Source organism: Rattus norvegicus, chromosome 1, assembly GCF_036323735.1.
Source record: "Rattus norvegicus strain BN/NHsdMcwi chromosome 1, GRCr8, whole genome shotgun sequence".
Lineage (NCBI taxonomy): Eukaryota > Metazoa > Chordata > Mammalia > Rodentia > Muridae > Rattus > Rattus norvegicus.
In genome coordinates this window covers 82072105-82090398 of record NC_086019.1, presented here as the reverse complement: position 1 = coordinate 82090398, position 18294 = coordinate 82072105, and the positions used below count along the sequence as shown (strand labels likewise).

Below are 18294 nucleotides of genomic sequence, written 5' to 3'. Positions count from 1 at the left end.
AGACCACATGAAGCTCAAGAAGAAGGAAGTATGGATACTTCAGTCTTTCTTAGAAGGGTGAACAAAAATATTCACAGGAGGAAATCTGGACACAAAGTTTGAAGCAGAGATTGAAGTAAAGGCCATCCAGAGACTGCCCACCAAATATATATATATCCACCAAACACAGACAATATTGCTGATACCAAGAAGTGCATGCTAACAGGAGCCTGATATAGGTGTCTCTTGAGAGGCTCAGCCAGAGCATGTCAAATATAGAGGCGAATGATAGCCCCAAACCATTGAACTGAGAATGGGACTCCCATTGGAGGAATTAGAGAAAGGACTGAAAGAGCTCAAGGGGCTTGCAACCCCATAAGAACAGCAGTGCCAATCAACCAGAACTTCCAGGGACTAAACCACTACCCAAAGACTATATATGGACTGACCCATGGCTCCAGCTGCATATGCAGCAGAGGATGGCTTTTTGGGCACCAATTGAAGGAGAAGCCATTGGTCCTGCCAAGGCTGGATTCCCCAGTGTAGGGGAATGTCTGGGTGGGGTGGTAAGAGGGTGATGGATGGGGAGGGGAACACCCTTATTGAAGAAAGGGAGGGGGATGGGATAGGGGGCTTATGTTTGGGGAACCGGGAAAGGGAATAACATTTGAAATGTGAATAAAAAATATCCAGCTTAAAAAAAAGAAAAAAAATAAGTTTGGCAAAACATTAATAACTTATGAGGAACAAATTTCTTTAGTTATTCAACAAGGCAGATAAAGAGCTGTTACACTGTTGGGATATGATTGTGCTGCTATTGTTTTCTCATTAAGTAAAGATACAGTTGTATATTTAATACAGATTCTGAAGTTTTTGAATTAGCCATGATTTCTTACACTGGAAATATTAAATTTTATTTTCCCCATAGTAAATTGTGGAATTGCTTTAGAAAATAGAAATTTGTGATAAATATACTAATTTCTGTTGATCCATTACCATCTGCCATTACTGTGTTTCCTGATGGCTCTAAGACAAAGGGTGCTTATTGGATCAAAGATAAATTTTGGGTACAGGAATCTTCTTTTGGGCCAGTACAACAAAATTAGCAATAATTAATGTACTGCAGGATTTTACTCATGATGTAAATAGTATAGCTGACTCAGCTTATGTTGTAGGAGTAGTACAGAATATTGTGACTGCTGTTATTTCTACGTCTAAGCTTACATTAAATATATTATTTTCATATATTAAAGGACTATTTTTAATACAAAACTCTAGGATATTTATTACACATATTAGATCACATTCAAAATTGCCTGGATCTTTAACATTTGGTAATCATATGGTAGATCCATTAGTGACATTTGCTACCCCAGAAGAAGAACATAGTCACAATCATGCCAATGCAGGATATTTACAAATTAAATATAAGATTCCCTATTCTCAAGCCAAAGGAATTATTGCTAATTGTCCTATTTGTAAGCCTTTACATATAAGATGTATTCCATCTGGTATTAATACCAGAGGAATGCAACCTAATGAATTGTGGCAGGTGCCTGTAACCCATATTTCTGAGTTTGGTCGCATTTCAGATATACATGTAAGCATAGACACTTTTTCAAAATTTGTATAGGCTATGCCATTGCCTGGAGAATGCATTGCTCATGTTATACAACATCTATTGGAAACTTTTGCTGTTGTGGGACTACCCTCTAAAATTAAAACTGCTAATGGAACAACATATATTTCTTATAAATTTAAACAATTTTGTCAACAATATCATATTGTACATATTACTGGTATAAAATAAAATCCACAGGACAAGCTTTTGATGAAAGAGTACACCATACCTTGAAACAACAAATTAAAAAATTAAAAAGGAGGAAAAGAGATGACCTTACATAGCCTGAATGGAGTTGGCAGACTAATTCCAGAGTTATATTGGCACAAGCATTATTTTTTATTAACTTTCTTAATTTATCACAAGGTGAAATTTTATCAAGAGCAGATAGATACTTTACTGAACTCCCCCCTGAAGGCAGTATGGATAAAACAGCCAGTATGGATAAAAGTTGCTCGAGATGCTGAAAGGAAGGGACATTACTGTATTCAGGTAGGAGATAGGCTTTTGTCTCATTATAGGATGGGAGACAATTCTGGTTACCTGGGAGATGGGTCCAAGCACAGACTGATAAGAACTGCGCCCTACCCTCGCAGGAATCCAATTAAACCAGCTACATTTTCTCCTGATGGAAGTCCTTCGGAGATGAAGGAGGTGTCTTCCGTTACTGAGGCCATGGCTTCTCTTACGTTTGATAAATGACAACAGAGAAGGATATGTGCAGTGACAACCCCATTACCTACGTGGGGTCAGGTGAAATGATTAACCACTGAAGGACAAAAAATGTTCTCTCATACGGGAAAGCCCTTTACTGCTGAGCATGTATTTTTAGCAATGTATACTTTACTCATGGTGTCTTCTGCTGAGGCCAATGTGAGTTATTGGGCTTATATTCCTAATCCACCTTTATTTGAGCCTGTTACTTGGGGGGAAAACAGATGTGGTGTTATACACTACTCCAAGCATTTTTTCATCTCCTTGGAATAATTTGACTTATTTGAATAAACATGATGAAGTTTTGTATAATTTTTCTTATGCTGGCTCAAAGATGCCTTTATGTTTAGGACAGAGATCATGCCTCCAAATGGGTTATTTGCAGCAATTGACAGCTTGATTTATAAACCAAAATTGGGATAACATTACATTTGTTAGTGAGCAAGTATATCCTATTTGTGCTCAATTTACTTATATAGGCTTAAAATATCGCAGATTCATTTGAAAAAATTGCCTTGGCACGTTTGGAAAAATTATTCAAGGTAAATGATAAATTGGGGTTCTTATGGCCAATTTATTAATTAATACATGTTCAGAATGGAATGTTACCACTTATGATTTGTCTAATGTTATGGAGGTTCCTCAGAAAATTGGACATTGAACTGCCTGAGGACCCAGCTATGCCTCTCTTAGGCATATACCCAAAAGATGCCCCAACATATAACAAAGACACATGCTCCACTATGTTCATCGCAGCCTTATTTATAATAGCCAGAAGCTGGAAAGAACCCAGATGCCCTTCAACAGAGGAATGGATACAGAAAATGTGGTACGTCTACACAATGGAATATTACTCAGCTATCAAAAACAATTTTATTCTATATTAGAGTGGCTACTCCAGCTTGTTTCTTGGTACCATTTTCTTGAAACACTTTTTTCCAGACATTTACTCTGAGGAAGTATCTGTCTTTGTCATTGGCGTGTGTTTCCTGTATGCAGCAAAATGCTGGGTTCTCTTCATGTATCTAGTCTGTTAGTCTGTGTCTTTTTATTGGGGAATTGAGTACATTGATGTTGAGAGATATTAGGGACCAATGGTTGCTGTTCCCTATTACTTTTGTTGTTAGAGGAATTATGTTTGTGTGCCTATCTTCTTTTTGGTTTGATGCAGTTCGATTAGTTTCTTACTTTTTCTAGGGTGAAGTTGCCTTCCTGTGTTGGAGTTTTCCATCTATTATCCTTTGAAGGGCTGGATTTGTAGAAAGATATTGTGTAAATTTGGTTTTGCCATGAAATATCTTTGTTTTTCCATCTATGGTAATTTAGGATTTTGCTGGATATAATAGCCTGGGCTGGCATTTCTCTCAAGGTCTGTATGACATCTGCCCAGGATCCTCTTGGCTTTCATAGCCTCTGCTGAGAAGTCTGGTATAATTCTGATAGGTCTACCTTTATATGTTACTTGAGCTTTTCACCTTTCTACTTTTAATATTCTTTCTTTGTTTAGGACAGTTGGTGTTCTATTTGGAGTTCTGTAGGATTCTTGTATGTTTATGGGCATCTATTTAGTTTAGTGAAGTTTTCTTTTATAATTTTATTGAAGATATTTACTGACCCTTTAAATTTTGAATCTTCACTTTCTTCTATACCTATTATCTTTAGGTTTGATCTTCTCATTGTGTCCTAGATTTCCTGGATGTTTTGCATTGGGGTCTTTTTGAATTTTGTATTTGCTCTGACTGTTGTGTCAATGTTTTCTATAGTATCTTCTGCCCCTGAGATTCTCTCTTCTATCTCTTGTATTCTGTTGGTGATGCTTGCATCTATGACTACTGATCTCTTTCCTAGGTTTTCTATCTTCAGGGTTGTCTCCCTTCTGATTTCTTTGTTGTTTCTATTTCCATTTTTTATATCTTGGTTTGTTCAATTCCTTCACTTGTTTGCTTGTGTTTTCCTTTACTTCTTTAAGGGATTTTTGTATCTCCTCTTTAACTGCTTCTACCTGTTTACCTGTGTTGTCCTGAATTTCTTTAAGGGAGTTATTTATGTCTGTCTTAAAGTCCTCTAACATCATCATGAGATGTGATTTTAAATCAGAATCTTGCTTTTCTTGTGTGTTGGGGTATCCAGGACTGATTTCTGAAGATGCCAAGTGGCCTTGGTTTCTGTTGTGTAGTTTTTTTGTTCTTGCCTCTCACCAACTGGTTTTCTCTGGTGTTAGCTGGTCTTGCTGTCTGTGACAGTGGCTTAACTCTCCTGTAAGTCTGTGTTTCAGCACTCCTGGGAGACCAGATCCCAGTAGGATCTGTGCACAGAGAGCTGTGGCACAGGGTCAGCTCTGGGTGCAGACAATAACTGGAAGGATTCCATCCTAGACTGCTTCTCGCTTCCCATGTTCTGAGGCTCTCGGCAGGTCCCTCTGAGCAGAAGTGTTTGTCCCACCTGTGCTTCCAGGTGTGTCAGCACTCTTGGGAGACCAGCTCTCTCCCTGTGGGATCCGGGTACAGAGATCTGTGGGATAGGGTCAGGTCCAGGTGCAGACCCATTTTGGCTTTTCTTAAAAACTTTAGGGATTTTTTTCTATTAACGTTGCATCCTTATCACTTTTAAAACCTAGTCTTTTTATGTGAGGCCATTTAAATTCTTTATATTTTTGTGGGCATTCAGTATTTAATGACATTTGTTATAAATTACAGGATAAGCTAGAGTTGGTTTTCTAACATCCTTTGGCTGACTTTCCTGATTTTCATTATATGGTAGTGCAGTAGATTTTAACCTTTTTTCCCCTCTCAATAAACCTTTTAAAAGGGGCTGGCCACTTTCCTGCCTTGAGTATACAAAATTTCCAAAGATGTTACCTGCCTCTTGAATCAGCATAACAGTCTGTCATTAACTCTTGCCTGTGTGATAAGCTTCTTTGTCAAAGGCTGAGAGCATGGTAATACATAGATATGGATATAAGCGATTTCGACCTGTCCATTTAGCAAAACAATTGTAATAGGTTCCTAACCAAAGCCTATGACATCTTTATCCATAGGAACACCAATAAACTTTAAAGATATGTTTTAGAGTTTTATCAGTTTGCTTAAATCTCCTCAGCTTCAGATCCCTCATGTGTAAATGCCAGGAAAAAAAATAGTACCTACTTCACAGGGTTAATAAGTAAACAATTCAATCCTTCATAGCTCAGAAAAATGGAATTGGTGGTGAATATCCATTTTTATCTCTTTCTATAATTTGGATGGAATAGCTGCAGAGGTACCCAATTCTCTTGCACAGTCCCTTCCTCTTTGTGGTAAAAAACAGTCTTCAGTCTCCCCCCAAGAGGATGCACCTGCATGTAGATCCTCCCAAGTGACTGCTGCCTGCTGTACCTGCATAAAGTTTTTCTCTGTGTGATGTCACAAGGGAGGATGGTTGCCAGGGCAAAATGGTATCTTCAGAAGCCAAGGTTCTTTAGTCCTTACAGGTTGAAGACCATGCAGCTGGGAACTCCCACCCTCTATCCCCAACTGCACATGTCCACTCCTACATTTCATGTCTGAAAGGTCAGAGTTATTTGTTTTTCTCTGAAGGGACTTTCACTATTTAACATTGAAATGGAAATCCTTCCATCATCCAAAATTGCAATCTCCTCTCCCACATTCTGTCTTGAATGATATTCCTTCTTCCTAAAGAATCATCTCTATTTTGGTGCAGGTCCATGTTGGCTCACTTGGATATTTAATCTTCATTTCCAAAAAGATTCTTTTTTGAGGCAGAATTTTCCATTTGAGCTTCTCCTGTCTCAACCAATGGGTAGACTAGGATTATGAGAGAGACACCATACCTGGGAGCTCTTAAGGACATTTCCAGTGAGTAAAGACTGATCAGTTGGGGCTGGAGTGGTGGTTCAGAAATTAAGAGTCTTTGCTGCTCTTCCACAGGACCTGAGCTTGGTTCCCAGCTCCCACATGGTGGCTTACAATCACCCATGTTTCCAGATTCCAATTGCCAGGGGATATGGTATCTTCTTCTGACTTTCTCAGGCAGGCATGTAATACACATACAGAGATAAACTAAATGAATCTTTTAAGTCATTATTCTTAACTTACATGACTAACAGAAAAGTAATGACATTTACTTTTAGTACTTTGGGGGGAGGTTCTTTTTGACATACACTGGGAATTGAACCCAAGGGCTTCATGCAAACTAGTGTATGGCCATTGAGTGTTAACTCCAGACCCTTTTGTATTTTGTTATAGTGTGTATGTTCATGTGTATATGCATGTATAAGTTTGTGTACACATGTGCACATAAGTGTAGAAGCCAAGTGGTATTCCCTCAAGTACTCTCCACTTTATTATTAGTAGAAAAATGTTGAGTACATTACAACAGGGCATCAGGTTGGACAGTAATTATAGTATCAACTACAGCCTTCATCTTATAATACAGAGTCTCTCACTCAACCTGAAAATTGCAAATTTGACTACACTGGCTGGCCAGCAGACCTCAGGGAACCTCCATCCCAAATTCTGGGATTACTGCCATACCATGACACCCAGATTTTCACATGGGTTCTGGTGATCTGGACTTCGGTACTTGTTTGTGCAGCAATCACTTTACCAACTCTGTGTGACTCCCTTCTTGCATTTTTTGACACAGACTTCCTGGGCTACCCTCACTGCCAATGAACTCATTAATAGCACATCTAGTCCTAGAACTTGCAATCCTCCAAGTGGCTGAGATTACAGGCCTGCGATATCAGGCCTATTCACTTTCAGCACTTTAAACATGATTCCATTGTCTTCCAACTGCCATATTTCCTCCTGGAGTCAGTTGTTAGTGGCATCGTTATCACTTTGATGTGTCTATTTGCAAAGGTGATTTTACTGATGTTCTTTGCAGCTTATCTATGACTTAACTTTAAGCCATTGCTCTCTAGAGTTGGTTTACTGTCTTTCACCAGCTTGAAGGTGTTTCCTGTCAGCTCATTGATTGCTGTGGGACATCCATCATTGAACGATGAGGGATGTATCTTTATATATTGAGGTTTCAGAGCCCCTTGGAGGACAAGTCAAGTCTGTTCAGGTCTCAACAGCAAAGTATCATTGTGTTTACATGATTCTTGATCTCAAAGTCATAAAGCACTCCCCTTTCTAAGTCTCGGTTCCAATTTATGATGCCAGCCTTTTGTGTCATGTGTGATAGGCTATCAGCTTCTACTTCCTCTGACAACCTCTCCTTTCTAGCTTGACCAATCCTCCTGAGGAATCTTCTCTTTCTCTATGTGGGTTCTTCTTTCCTCTCCTAGCACTATATCTTTAATATACACTACTCATTTTATTTCTCTTTAGAGAACTCATTTAAAAAAAATGTATCAGCATATATTTGGAGAAAAGAGGACATCTTGTATGAATCAATGCTTTTCTTCACCAGACCAATCCCAGATATTGACTCAGGACATCAGGCTTGATTGCAAGCCCCTTTACCTGCTGAGCCATCCCACTAGCCATCACTCAACTTTTTTAACTCTAATATTTCATTAAGTTTTTAGTGGTTAAAGTGTGATACCTAATGACTGCTATATCCCATGTCTTACAATGTCTGCAACCTAGTAGGTGCTCTGACTCAGCTGAGTGGAACAAGTCTTATCTGTCCCTACACAGTGAGAAAGAACTATACCTTCCTTGTGAAGCATTCCTGCTGAAGTATTTCAGTCTACCTGAAGTGACTACAGAGGGAAAATGGTGACCAATAGAGTGTAGTGGGGAGGGCTGCAAAGGTGAGGCTGGGAGAATGAAACCTGCCAAGGAATCATCTCCAGGGGAGCTTTGCCCAAAAGTGGTCAAGTCCTCAAGCCTGGGACAAAACTCAACCCTCCCTGACCATTTCTTTTTCATTCTCTTTTGTTCCCAAGCTTGTCATCTCATTCTCTGTCTTTAACTTTCTTTCTCCTTAGGCTCACCCCACTTTTACTGTCTCTAAACATAGTATCCAGTAAGTCAAATGCCCAGCTTTTTGTCATATGACATCTCAAGTCTCAAGTGACCATAGAATGAAACCATCAGCCAAATAAACCTTTCTTCCTTTTCCTTTTATATTTTGTCACAGCAATGGGAAGCTAACAAAAGTTAATTGAAACAGGAAGGGATGCTTTAACAGACAGTAGAGGGTTCCTGGGGCATCAATGAAGGAACTGGGGCAGTGTGTGTATGTGTGTGGGGGGGAATAAAGGCATAAAATGTCAGTGGCAACTATAGGACTTTCAAGGTTAGGACACAAAATTTATCAAAGTGCCTTAAAAATCAGAAATGATTGTGATAGTTTATATGCAGAGTCAGAAAAAGGACACAATGAGATTTGTAAATGACCCCAAAATATAGGGCTAAATCTAGAAGCAATGGATATCCTGAGTCAAACCTGTGTTTTAGAGAGAAGGGACAGAGAACAGTCTAGATGGGGGAGAGCTAGATGGAAAAGAAAGCAGTTACCTTGGACAGGACACAATAAGTACAGTTGAGACCTTCAGGTAGGAAGCTAAAGCAGCAATCCACATCATTGAATGGAAGGTGGACTGGGCAGAGTTGAGTTGGGGAGAAGTAGAAGATGGAATCCAAAGGGATAATGATAAGAACCATACATAGTCTGGAATCAGAATAATAAAAGCTACCCTGGGAGTGTAGAGCATACTACCAATAGTCTTGACATGTCAGTGCCATCTAATGCTATACATAAGAAGTGGTAGGGAGAGGGCAGGCGGTAGGGAATCCTTCCAAGGGGTGGAACAGTAGTCTGGGAATTTTGGAGGAGGTGCTGGAGATTAGAATATAGGCCTTGCACCTTAAAAAAGCTAAGCAAGCCTTCCATCCTGTTCTATGCTATTTGTCCTGGACCTTTGACTCCATGGAAGGCCCCTTTAGAAACATTTTAAAGAGACATTATTGCTTGATAATAAGGTTATAAAATAAGATGACAGTAAGAATGTTGCGTATGATGTATGGAATTTCTCAGGAGTCTATAAATCTAAGAAATGGGGCTTGTTTGGGGTATTAAAATGCAAGATCCATATCATTTTGGCAATATGACTCTAAATACATTTTTTTTCACTCTTTTACAGAGGTTCATATTAGTACTTTATCCGGGAGTCTTTGCAAAAATCACAGTAAAAAGCCATCAATTACTTTTTCCCATAACATTTATTGACTATTAGATCCTGCAAAGGAGGGCACTAAATGTTACATCCTAAGTTGCCTGAAGCTCGAAGAGTCACAGGTGAACATAGTACCTTAACAATAGTATACCACCAATTCTTACCATGGGGGAGTCCAGGACCCTAAAAAGTTAGATGAGTCTTATGTGCCCCAAATTTTCTCCCAATACCCTTGAAGCATATCTAGAAACAATCCTTGCCTAAGTCCATAGATCCCTTTTGTTCCTTTTCTCCTGAAAAGGAACTTCCTCACTGCTGATGATAAGCTCAGGCAGAACTCTCTTCCTGAATCCTCCCTCCCATCAAACTATCATTTCATGTAGAGAAGATAATAGGCTAATAATGAACTCAGAGGGTACCTAGAAAACTGGTGTGCCAATGGGCACTAGTTTCCAACATGTCAAAGAACAAACACCCTTGCCTCTGCTTTATTCAGGGGACACTTCTGAACCCCCAAGGGACAGTCCTTACACTTTTTCAAGTTCACACTGCCTGCCTGTCTATAACCCTTAAACCCAGGACTCAGAAAACATAGTGGTTTCCCATGTCCTTCTCAGAGATGTTCATATTCCATAGAGATTGTGGTTTACGTATTAGTAGAAATCCTTCAGGATATAGGAACCAGGTAACCAGGTTTTCATTAGTTAGGATTTTCTTGAATTTTATTATCAAATATTATTATAAAAACATTGAACAAAAGTGAGAAAACACAGTGGTTAAAAACACACTCTGGAGCCAAAGTATCTCAACTGTACTCTCTTGTGTCTCCTGGGTAAGTTATTCAACATCTCTGCTTCTGTTTATCCACTTGTAAGTCTGCGGTAGTAACAATGCCTCCTTCATAGAGTTAAGGGAATTGAACAAGTTAATATTTTAAAAAAAAGAATTTAAAAGGAGGCCTAGCACATGGTAAGTGCTTATGTATTTGTAAAACAAAACAAACAAAAACAACCCCCCCAAAAAAACCCCTTAAATTAACTGGGTTAATTTCTCCATGGATCTAAGAGGTCTTTATCCAAACACACTTTTTTAGATGTTATAGTAGATGTTTATGTACAATTGTGTCCTTTTTACTGTTGTTTCTTCTATTACATATATTGCCAGTACCCACAATTATAATTTATAGTGATTGCCTAAGAGTTATAAGCTAACTGCCCAATAATTCACTGATATGTACCAATGGACACTGACACTACATTATTAAGTATTGGTTCTATTTCAAAACTCAGTTTCATATTTCTAGGCAATAGCCTTTCTATCTTCTATCATTAGTGATCTCATTTACTAATTTTTTTCTAAAGAGGTTAACCTTGATCAACAGTAAATATTCCACTCAGTACTATACTAATTTTTCCCCATAAGTTCAGACTTAATATTCCATATTCTATCTCTTAAAGAGCACCTAGACCCTCCCCTTGTAATAGCAAAATCTGTTTCTATCATTATGCACAAAATGTTAATGCAAAGCTTCCCATCTATATTCCAGGTAGTATTTTTCCAGTTAAAACACTAACTATTCTTGGCACAAGACTTTCCTCTTAGTAATGCACAAACTTCTACATCTTGATCTACAAATCAGAGCTTTTGCTAGAATACTGCATTCACCCAATCATGTTCCTCAGACCACATAAAAAGCTTAGAACTTTTTTTCCTATAATTTCCTACCATTGAATACAGGCTACATAACTGCTGAAAGTTTTTCCCTAGTCTTTTCGTTTCTGTCACTCAAAGTTTCTTCTAAAAAGAGATTTCCTGTTGTATAGTAAAGACAGTTTAACTGAATTCTTAGTGAAAAACTTCCTTCTTGGTTATACTTATAGGGCTTCCACCCCTACCCAATGTGTTGTTAAACATACAATAAAAGAAAAGTCTTTGACCAATTCAGTTACAGTTTCTCTTCACTATGATTTTTCTGATGTTGAAGTAAGGCTGAATGACCACTAAAGGCTCTTCCACATTGATTGCATATAAAGCGTTTCTCTCCACTATGCATTCTCTGATGAATAATCAGGGAAGAATTCTTACAGAAAGCTTTTTCACAATGAATACATTTGTAGGGTTTCTCTCCAGTATGGTTTCTCAAGTGTACAATCAGGGAAGAACTCTCATTAAATGCCTTCCCACACTCATTGCACCTGTATGGTTTTTCTCCAGTATGAGTTCTCCGGTGTGCAATTAGGTGAGAGCTACAATTAAAGGATCGTTCACATTGATTACATTTATAGGGTTTCTCACCAGTGTGAATTCTCCGATGAGCAACAAGGTGACAGCTCTGACTGAAGGATTTTCCACATTTATTGCATTCATAGGGCTTTTCTCCAGTATGAGTCCTTTGATGCCTAACAAGATGGGCCATTTGGCTACATGATTTTCCACATTTATTACATTCATAGGGCTTAATTCCAGAATGAATAATTTCATGTTTTGTAAGGGCTGAACGCTCTCTGAAAGCTTTGCCACATTCTTGACAGTTGTAAGGTTTCTCTCCCGTGTGAGTTCTTTGGTGAGCAATAAGATGGGAGCTCCAGCTGAAGGACTTTCCACACTCAGTACATTTATATGGTTTTGCTCCAGAGTGAGTTCTTTCATGTTTACTAAGGGCTGAATAATCTCTAAAAGCCTTTTCACATTCATCACATTTAAAGGGTTTCTCTCCAGTATGCATCCGCATATGGGCAATAAGATGGGAACTCCAGCTAAAAGACTTGCCACATTCAGTACACTCAAAAGGTTTCTCTCCAGTATGAGTTCTCTGATGCCCAATAAGATGGGAATTCCAGTTGAATGATTTCCCACATTCATTACATACATAAGGTTTTTCTCCTGTATGGATTCTTGTGTGTACAATAAGATGAGAATTCCAACTGAAGGCTTTCCCACATTTGTTACATTCATAAGGTTTTATTCCAGTGTGAGTCCGTTCATGCTTAGTAAGGGCTGAACGATTCCTAAAAACTTTTCTGCATTTATCACATTCATAGGGTTTATCTCCAGGATGAGTTTTCTTATGTTGAATAAGGTAAGAGCTCCAGATAAAAGATGTACCACATTTGTTGAATTCATAGGGTTTCTCTGCAGTGTATGTGCTTGTATGTTGAGCAAGTAATGAGTCATAACCAAAGACTTTCTCCCATTCATTATATTTATATGCCTTTTCTACACCACCAATGTTTTGATGTTCCATAAAAGATGAGAAATAAAAGATATTCCCGTACTCTTTATATTTCTCATACTGGTTTCCTCCAATTTGAAATCTTGGATGTTCAATAAGTGATGGGCTCTGGTTAAAGATTTGATGGTATTCCTTATATCCATAGAGTTTTTCTCCTGTATGTACTGCTTTATGATCACCAAACTGTATAATATGATTGAAAGACTTCACAGCATCAGTACATTTGAACATATTATCTCTAGTTTGCAATTTTGCAGGGTAAACAGGCTGAACAGACTGGCAGAAGGCTTTTTCATAATCAATATTTTCACAGGTAACTTTGTCTGCATACATTATGGCTGAATTACATCTCCAAGTTTCAAGATGTGTATCAGATTTGTAGAAATGTTCTAATTGAGAAACTCTTTGAGGTGGAATTAAGTTTAAGCTTTGGCTGTACTCTGTGCCAAGTTTACAGAATTCAGAACCTCGTTGAGAAAGTACTTGTTTTTGCATGAAGACCATTTCCCTCATACCTGCGTTCTGATTCATGTGATACATTTCTATTTGGTCTCCATATCCCAAAACTCCTAACCTGGAGAGCCATGGATTATCCCATATGTATCTTTCTAACACCATTCCATTGCTGGATTGTTCTTCCTCAAAAACACTCTGTGCTGGAATCAATGCTTTGCTTTCAACATTTCTCATCCACTCTGAAACAGAAGTAGGGGGAACTGTGAGTACATAAAGACCTCAGGATACACTGGTGAAATTTATTATTTATACTCTGGAAAAGGCTACAGTATATTTCATTTACAAGTCCAGACATAAAAGCCAGAGAAATAGTGGAAAGTAAACAATAGCTAACTACAAAAGAAAGTGTATCATGACACTACTAAAACCATTGATGAGTACTTTCACATGAAAAGGAGGATTTACAGAAAAAAAGTTACCTATGCAGGACTGAGTTACTCAAACCATGCACATCACTAAATTGCCTTGCTTCATGGCTCAGCCTTAGCTAACCACCAAGAATCAAGACTATTACATGAAATGCTGTAAATATTATAACAGCTTTTTATGTTCATGGCCTTGAAGCAAACTATACCAATTTCTCTAGATAGCTTGTAAGTAATGACATTTCTACTGAAGATGTGCTTTCTTTCTAAAGATCTCAAGTATACTGGCTCTCAGTTGTTGCTGCCTACATGATCAACCTCCAATAAGCACAACGGACTCTGGCTTAAGCTCAACCATGTTTCCTAGCAGACAATTTCACAGATCATCACAACTTCTGTTTGGCTTCTTCTGGACCATGCTGATATTGCTTTATATTCTTTTACATAATAAACCATAACCCTAATGGTACTGAATTTCGAGTCTGATAAGTCATCCTAGTGTTATCAATGGGGTAGCAGTGGATACCTCTGACAAAAAGACAGAGTGAATACTAGTAGGAAGAAAGGAAAGAAGGAAGGAAGGGACAGACAAATGAACAAATGAAGAGTATAGGACAAAGGGAGGGGAGGAAAGAAAGAAAGGGCTTAATGAATAATCATGCAGGACTTTGGCAAGTAATGTTTAAATAATTAGAGTTATAATTTACTTCTGTATTATAATGTGTGTGTGAGGGAGTATGGTAAAGTAGCACCAGAAGATATCAAACTAGGATGTTATTTATAATAAACTCTGACTACAATATTATTTGTTCCAGAATCCAGTCAAGATTTAAATACCTAAGACTTATCAGCTCAGAGGGAAATATCATCACAGTTTAAAGATTCTCCTAAAGAAACAATTCCTGTGACCATTACAAAATCATTTTTAGAGTACTGTATAAGAGCTAGATTAGAAAAACAGCACAGTATGGTAAAATAATTATGCAAATTTAAGTTAATCGAGTGTATTTATACTTAGTGACTTACAGTAACTCAGATTTATTATCTTGTAGTTCTCGAAGTCAACAATCCAGAACAACCATTAACTAACTGGGATTCTCTGAAGACCCACAACAAAGGCTCGTTATTGACTTGACAAATAAAGGAAATACAAGGTCCTAACAATTTCTGGCAGGAAGCTGAGGTAGAACAACATACCAGTGAGACCAACAATAACCAAAAAGAGAAAAAGGAAAAACTGAGTTATAACATGGTCATAGAGGCTTTAAGAGTGACAACCTAGAAAGTCACATGAATATACATAATTAATTAATTAAACTGCTGAAATCCAAAAAGAGAATCCAGGAGGCAACAAAAGACAAGCAACTCTTTATAGAGACAATCCTTAATAACATTACAAGTAATAATAATATTACTCATCAGAAACTATGGAAGCTAAAACAAAAAATTCCACCAGCCATGAACTTTATACCCATAAATTTATCAATGATTCCCAGATAAAACCTTGGAATGTATTGCTAACCTGTTCCACAAGAAATGCTAACAGCTCATAGGGAGATGGTTCACAGGAGAGCATGTTACTCCTCTTGCAGAAGACCTCAGTTCAATTCCTAGCTCACAACTATCTATAACTACAGTTCCAGAAAATCCAATGCTCTCTTCTGACCTCTGTGGGCTCTGGCAATGTACATACATCAGGCACATATACATACCCATGAAAAATTAAAATATTTTTAAGTAAGTAAGCAAGAAATGCTAACAGAGGCTGAAGAAATGCCTCAGTAGTTAAGGAAATATTGCCAAGGACCTGAGTTCAGTTTCTTAGGCAGATGTCATAAAACTATAATATTAGGTACCTTCACCTACTTGGGTGCTCACACACACACAATTAAAAATTAAAAAAATTTTTTTTAAAAAGAGAAATGCTAGAAGAAGTCCTTTAAACAACTCAAAGAACACTACTAAAGAAATCATATTTTCCCCCTTTTTTTCTGTTTTTGGGGACAAGATCTCTGTGTACCTTTGTCTGTCCCGTAGACCAGGCCAGCCTTGAACTCACAGAGATTTACCTGCCTCTGCCTCCCAAGTGCTCAGAATTAAAGGCATGCATCACCACGCCTGCAAAATTACAGTGTTTTCTTTATAATATTGCTTTATCTGATTTTAGAGACCAGAAAACACTGGCCACCCGGGTAGGTGATATTTACATCAACCTTGACAACCTGAAACATTCATTTGATGGAGGAAGAAAACTGACTCCTACAAGACATCTTCTGCCCTCCATATGGGTACCCACCTACCTCTACACCTACCCTACCCCCAACCCCCACACAAATAAATATAATTTAAAATTTTAAGAATTCTAACAACTGAAAATTACAAAGGTTAAAAAAATGTCATTAGTTACAAATGTGTCCTGGTAACATACAATGCATAACTGTGTAAAAGAGGACAAGCTATACAAAAGCAAAGTTTTTGAATACAAATAAGATTAAATTAGTATTAATCCATATAAAAATATTAGAGGGATGTTAAGTATAATCCTCAGTACAACCACTAAGGCAGTAACAAAACAAGCAACTCCAACGTAAAAGAGAAGTGGTGACCTGTACACTGAGAAGCACCAGTAAGAGGTAATGTGGTATAGAGCAGTGAGTGTATGTCAGATTGCAACATACATTTTATGTCGCTTTGACTTTTTTAAACCATGAGAAGATAGTCTACATTGAAAAAGTATTTTTTGTAAAGAAATGTTTAAAACCATAGACTACAATTTAGAAATTTAAAAAATAAATTTTTACATAGGTGAATAATTGAGACCTTAGCTTAGAGAAGGTTCAGGAAATAGGAACAAACACAAAGCAGACAGAAAAGTGTGTGTTGGGGCTCAGGATACAATTGCAGTTTTATGAGAGAGGCTCTGCTCTCAATCAGTAGTAGATGGAAAAGAAACATGAAGATAAAACTGCCCTTGAAAGAATTCTGAATGTATTGAAAAATAACTCCTCTACTGTTAGCCCATTTCTCAAAAAGGAGAGCTTTGAGGCCAAGTTCCTCACTTATGCCTGGGATACCTCACCTGGACAGCTGCTCTTAGGATATCCTTGCTCCAGTGACCATGGCTCTTCTTGTTCCAAAAGGGAGATGACTTCAGGCTTAGCAATCTGATTCCCTACACACGGAGGAAAGACATGTGACTTTGGTGACAAAGCTTTGGAGTTGCTAAAGAAATCTTCCCTTGCCTAGTCCCACTGTAACTCCTCGTTACACAGAATATGCACATCCTTCTTTCATACTTCATAAATATTAGGCATTCCATCCCTGAATTTCAAAGCTCAAGATAATCTTAGCCCTTCAGAGATACAACATACTTCTTTCTCAGAATAGCTGAAGACACTGTGGAGGAAATGGTTTTCTCAGTTTCCACCTTACCCACAGAAAGTAGGTGTCCATAAGTCTCTAGCATCACATCACGGTACAGAGTCCGCTGAACAAGGTCTAGCTGCTCCCATTCTTCTTGGGTAAAGGCCACAGCCACATCTTTGAAAGTCACTGGTTCCTGAAAGTGCATAGATGATCCTTCTCAGCCAGTGGCAAACCTTTCCAAATTTTCTAAGCATGAAATGAGGCTGACAGCCTTTGAGGAGAGGAGACAGGATGTAAAGGATGCACTAGAAGATATCAAGAACCTAGCCAGGTGTGGTGACTTACTTTAAACAAAGCACTTGGGAGGCAGAGATAGGTGGATCTCTAGGCCAACCTGGTCTACATAGTGAGTTCCAGGACAGCCTGGCTATGTAAAGAGAGACCTGTCTTTTTTAAATAAAAGATTCTAGCTGCTATGTGTCAAGTTTAATTGAGTAGCATAGCAAAAAGTGTGCTCATCAAGACATCTAAAACCCTAGAATGGAATTTGCACACGCAACATTAATTAAACATCAAAAATAAAAAAGAGAAACCTAGAGGCAGTAAGAGACACACAGAGGATCTTTAATGCATTTCCCAGTTTATTTATTAGAAACTAGTTCTGATAACAATGGCCAGTATGAATAGAAAATTCCATCCACCTTGACAATTCCCTGTTGTCTCAATACATGAATAATGTCTGGGACCAAAGTAAAAAGAGGGTGCCTATGGACCAGAGATCTTGTGTTAGAAAAACCTCTGCTCCAGTATGTGGACCTGGGACCTGGAAGGTGATCTGGAATCTGCCATCTTGATCACAGGACAAAGTTTCCATTCACTGGTCATTTCCATCAAAGGGTTGGAACTAAGGAAGAGCAGGATGGCCCAGAGCAACCTGGGCTAGGGAATTTGTTATGGAATTTGTCAAAAACAGTTGAGTTAGAAAAAATTTAAACTGGCCTCCACCTGTAATCCCAGTTACTCATCAGGGACTGAAGCAAGACGGTATGAGTTGAGTTACCAGGTTCAATATAAGCCTTCAAAATATAGTGCCGAAAATAAATATAGAAAACAAACATGAAACAGGCCTATAACTCAGGGACTCAGTACACCAACACAGAAGGATCAGAGTTTGAAGTCTGCCTGCATGACCCTGTAAGAACTTGTTTCTAATCAAACAAAAAATATAAAATCAAAAGGGAAAAAGGGAAATGGAACTTAGAAAACTAGAGAAGATGAACACGAATCTAACCTGTCTGATTTCTGCAATGATTCTATCATTTACACTTCTAAGAAATCAATGTGAGACTTGATGTCTGGCCATGCTCAG

The 18294-nt window shown here is 38.1% G+C and overlaps 1 protein-coding gene and 1 long non-coding RNA gene across 11 annotated transcripts in view; one reads left to right on the top strand and one right to left on the bottom strand.

The window, feature by feature from the left end:
• Zfp606 (zinc finger protein 606) overlaps window positions 1-18294 on the bottom strand; it is a 43457-nt gene that overhangs the window by 7176 nt on the left and 17987 nt on the right. For 5 of the 9 annotated variants that reach the window (XM_006228139.5, XM_039100665.2, XM_039100670.2 and 2 more), the window contains 3 exons: window positions 16992-17118; window positions 16639-16731; window positions 10141-13373 (listed from right to left, as the gene is read on the bottom strand). In XM_006228139.5, coding sequence (XP_006228201.1) covers window positions 11392-13373; window positions 16639-16731; window positions 16992-17118 — 2202 coding nt within the window. In that variant the 3' untranslated portion in view covers window positions 10141-11391. Of the gene's footprint in view, window positions 1-10140; window positions 13374-14510; window positions 14738-16638; window positions 16732-16991; window positions 17119-18294 lie in introns of those variants that run through there. The other 4 variants (XR_010059571.1, XR_010059570.1, XM_063277354.1 and 1 more) reach the window with 3 other exon arrangements.
• Window positions 641-14033, top strand: LOC120099762 (uncharacterized). 2 transcript variants are annotated; one of them, XR_005498935.2, is made up of 2 exons: window positions 641-5862; window positions 13832-14033. It is a non-coding gene; the product is annotated as an uncharacterized LOC120099762 (long non-coding RNA). The 2 variants fall into 2 exon arrangements; XR_010059578.1 differs by lacking the exon at window positions 13832-14033 and adding an exon at window positions 9414-12414.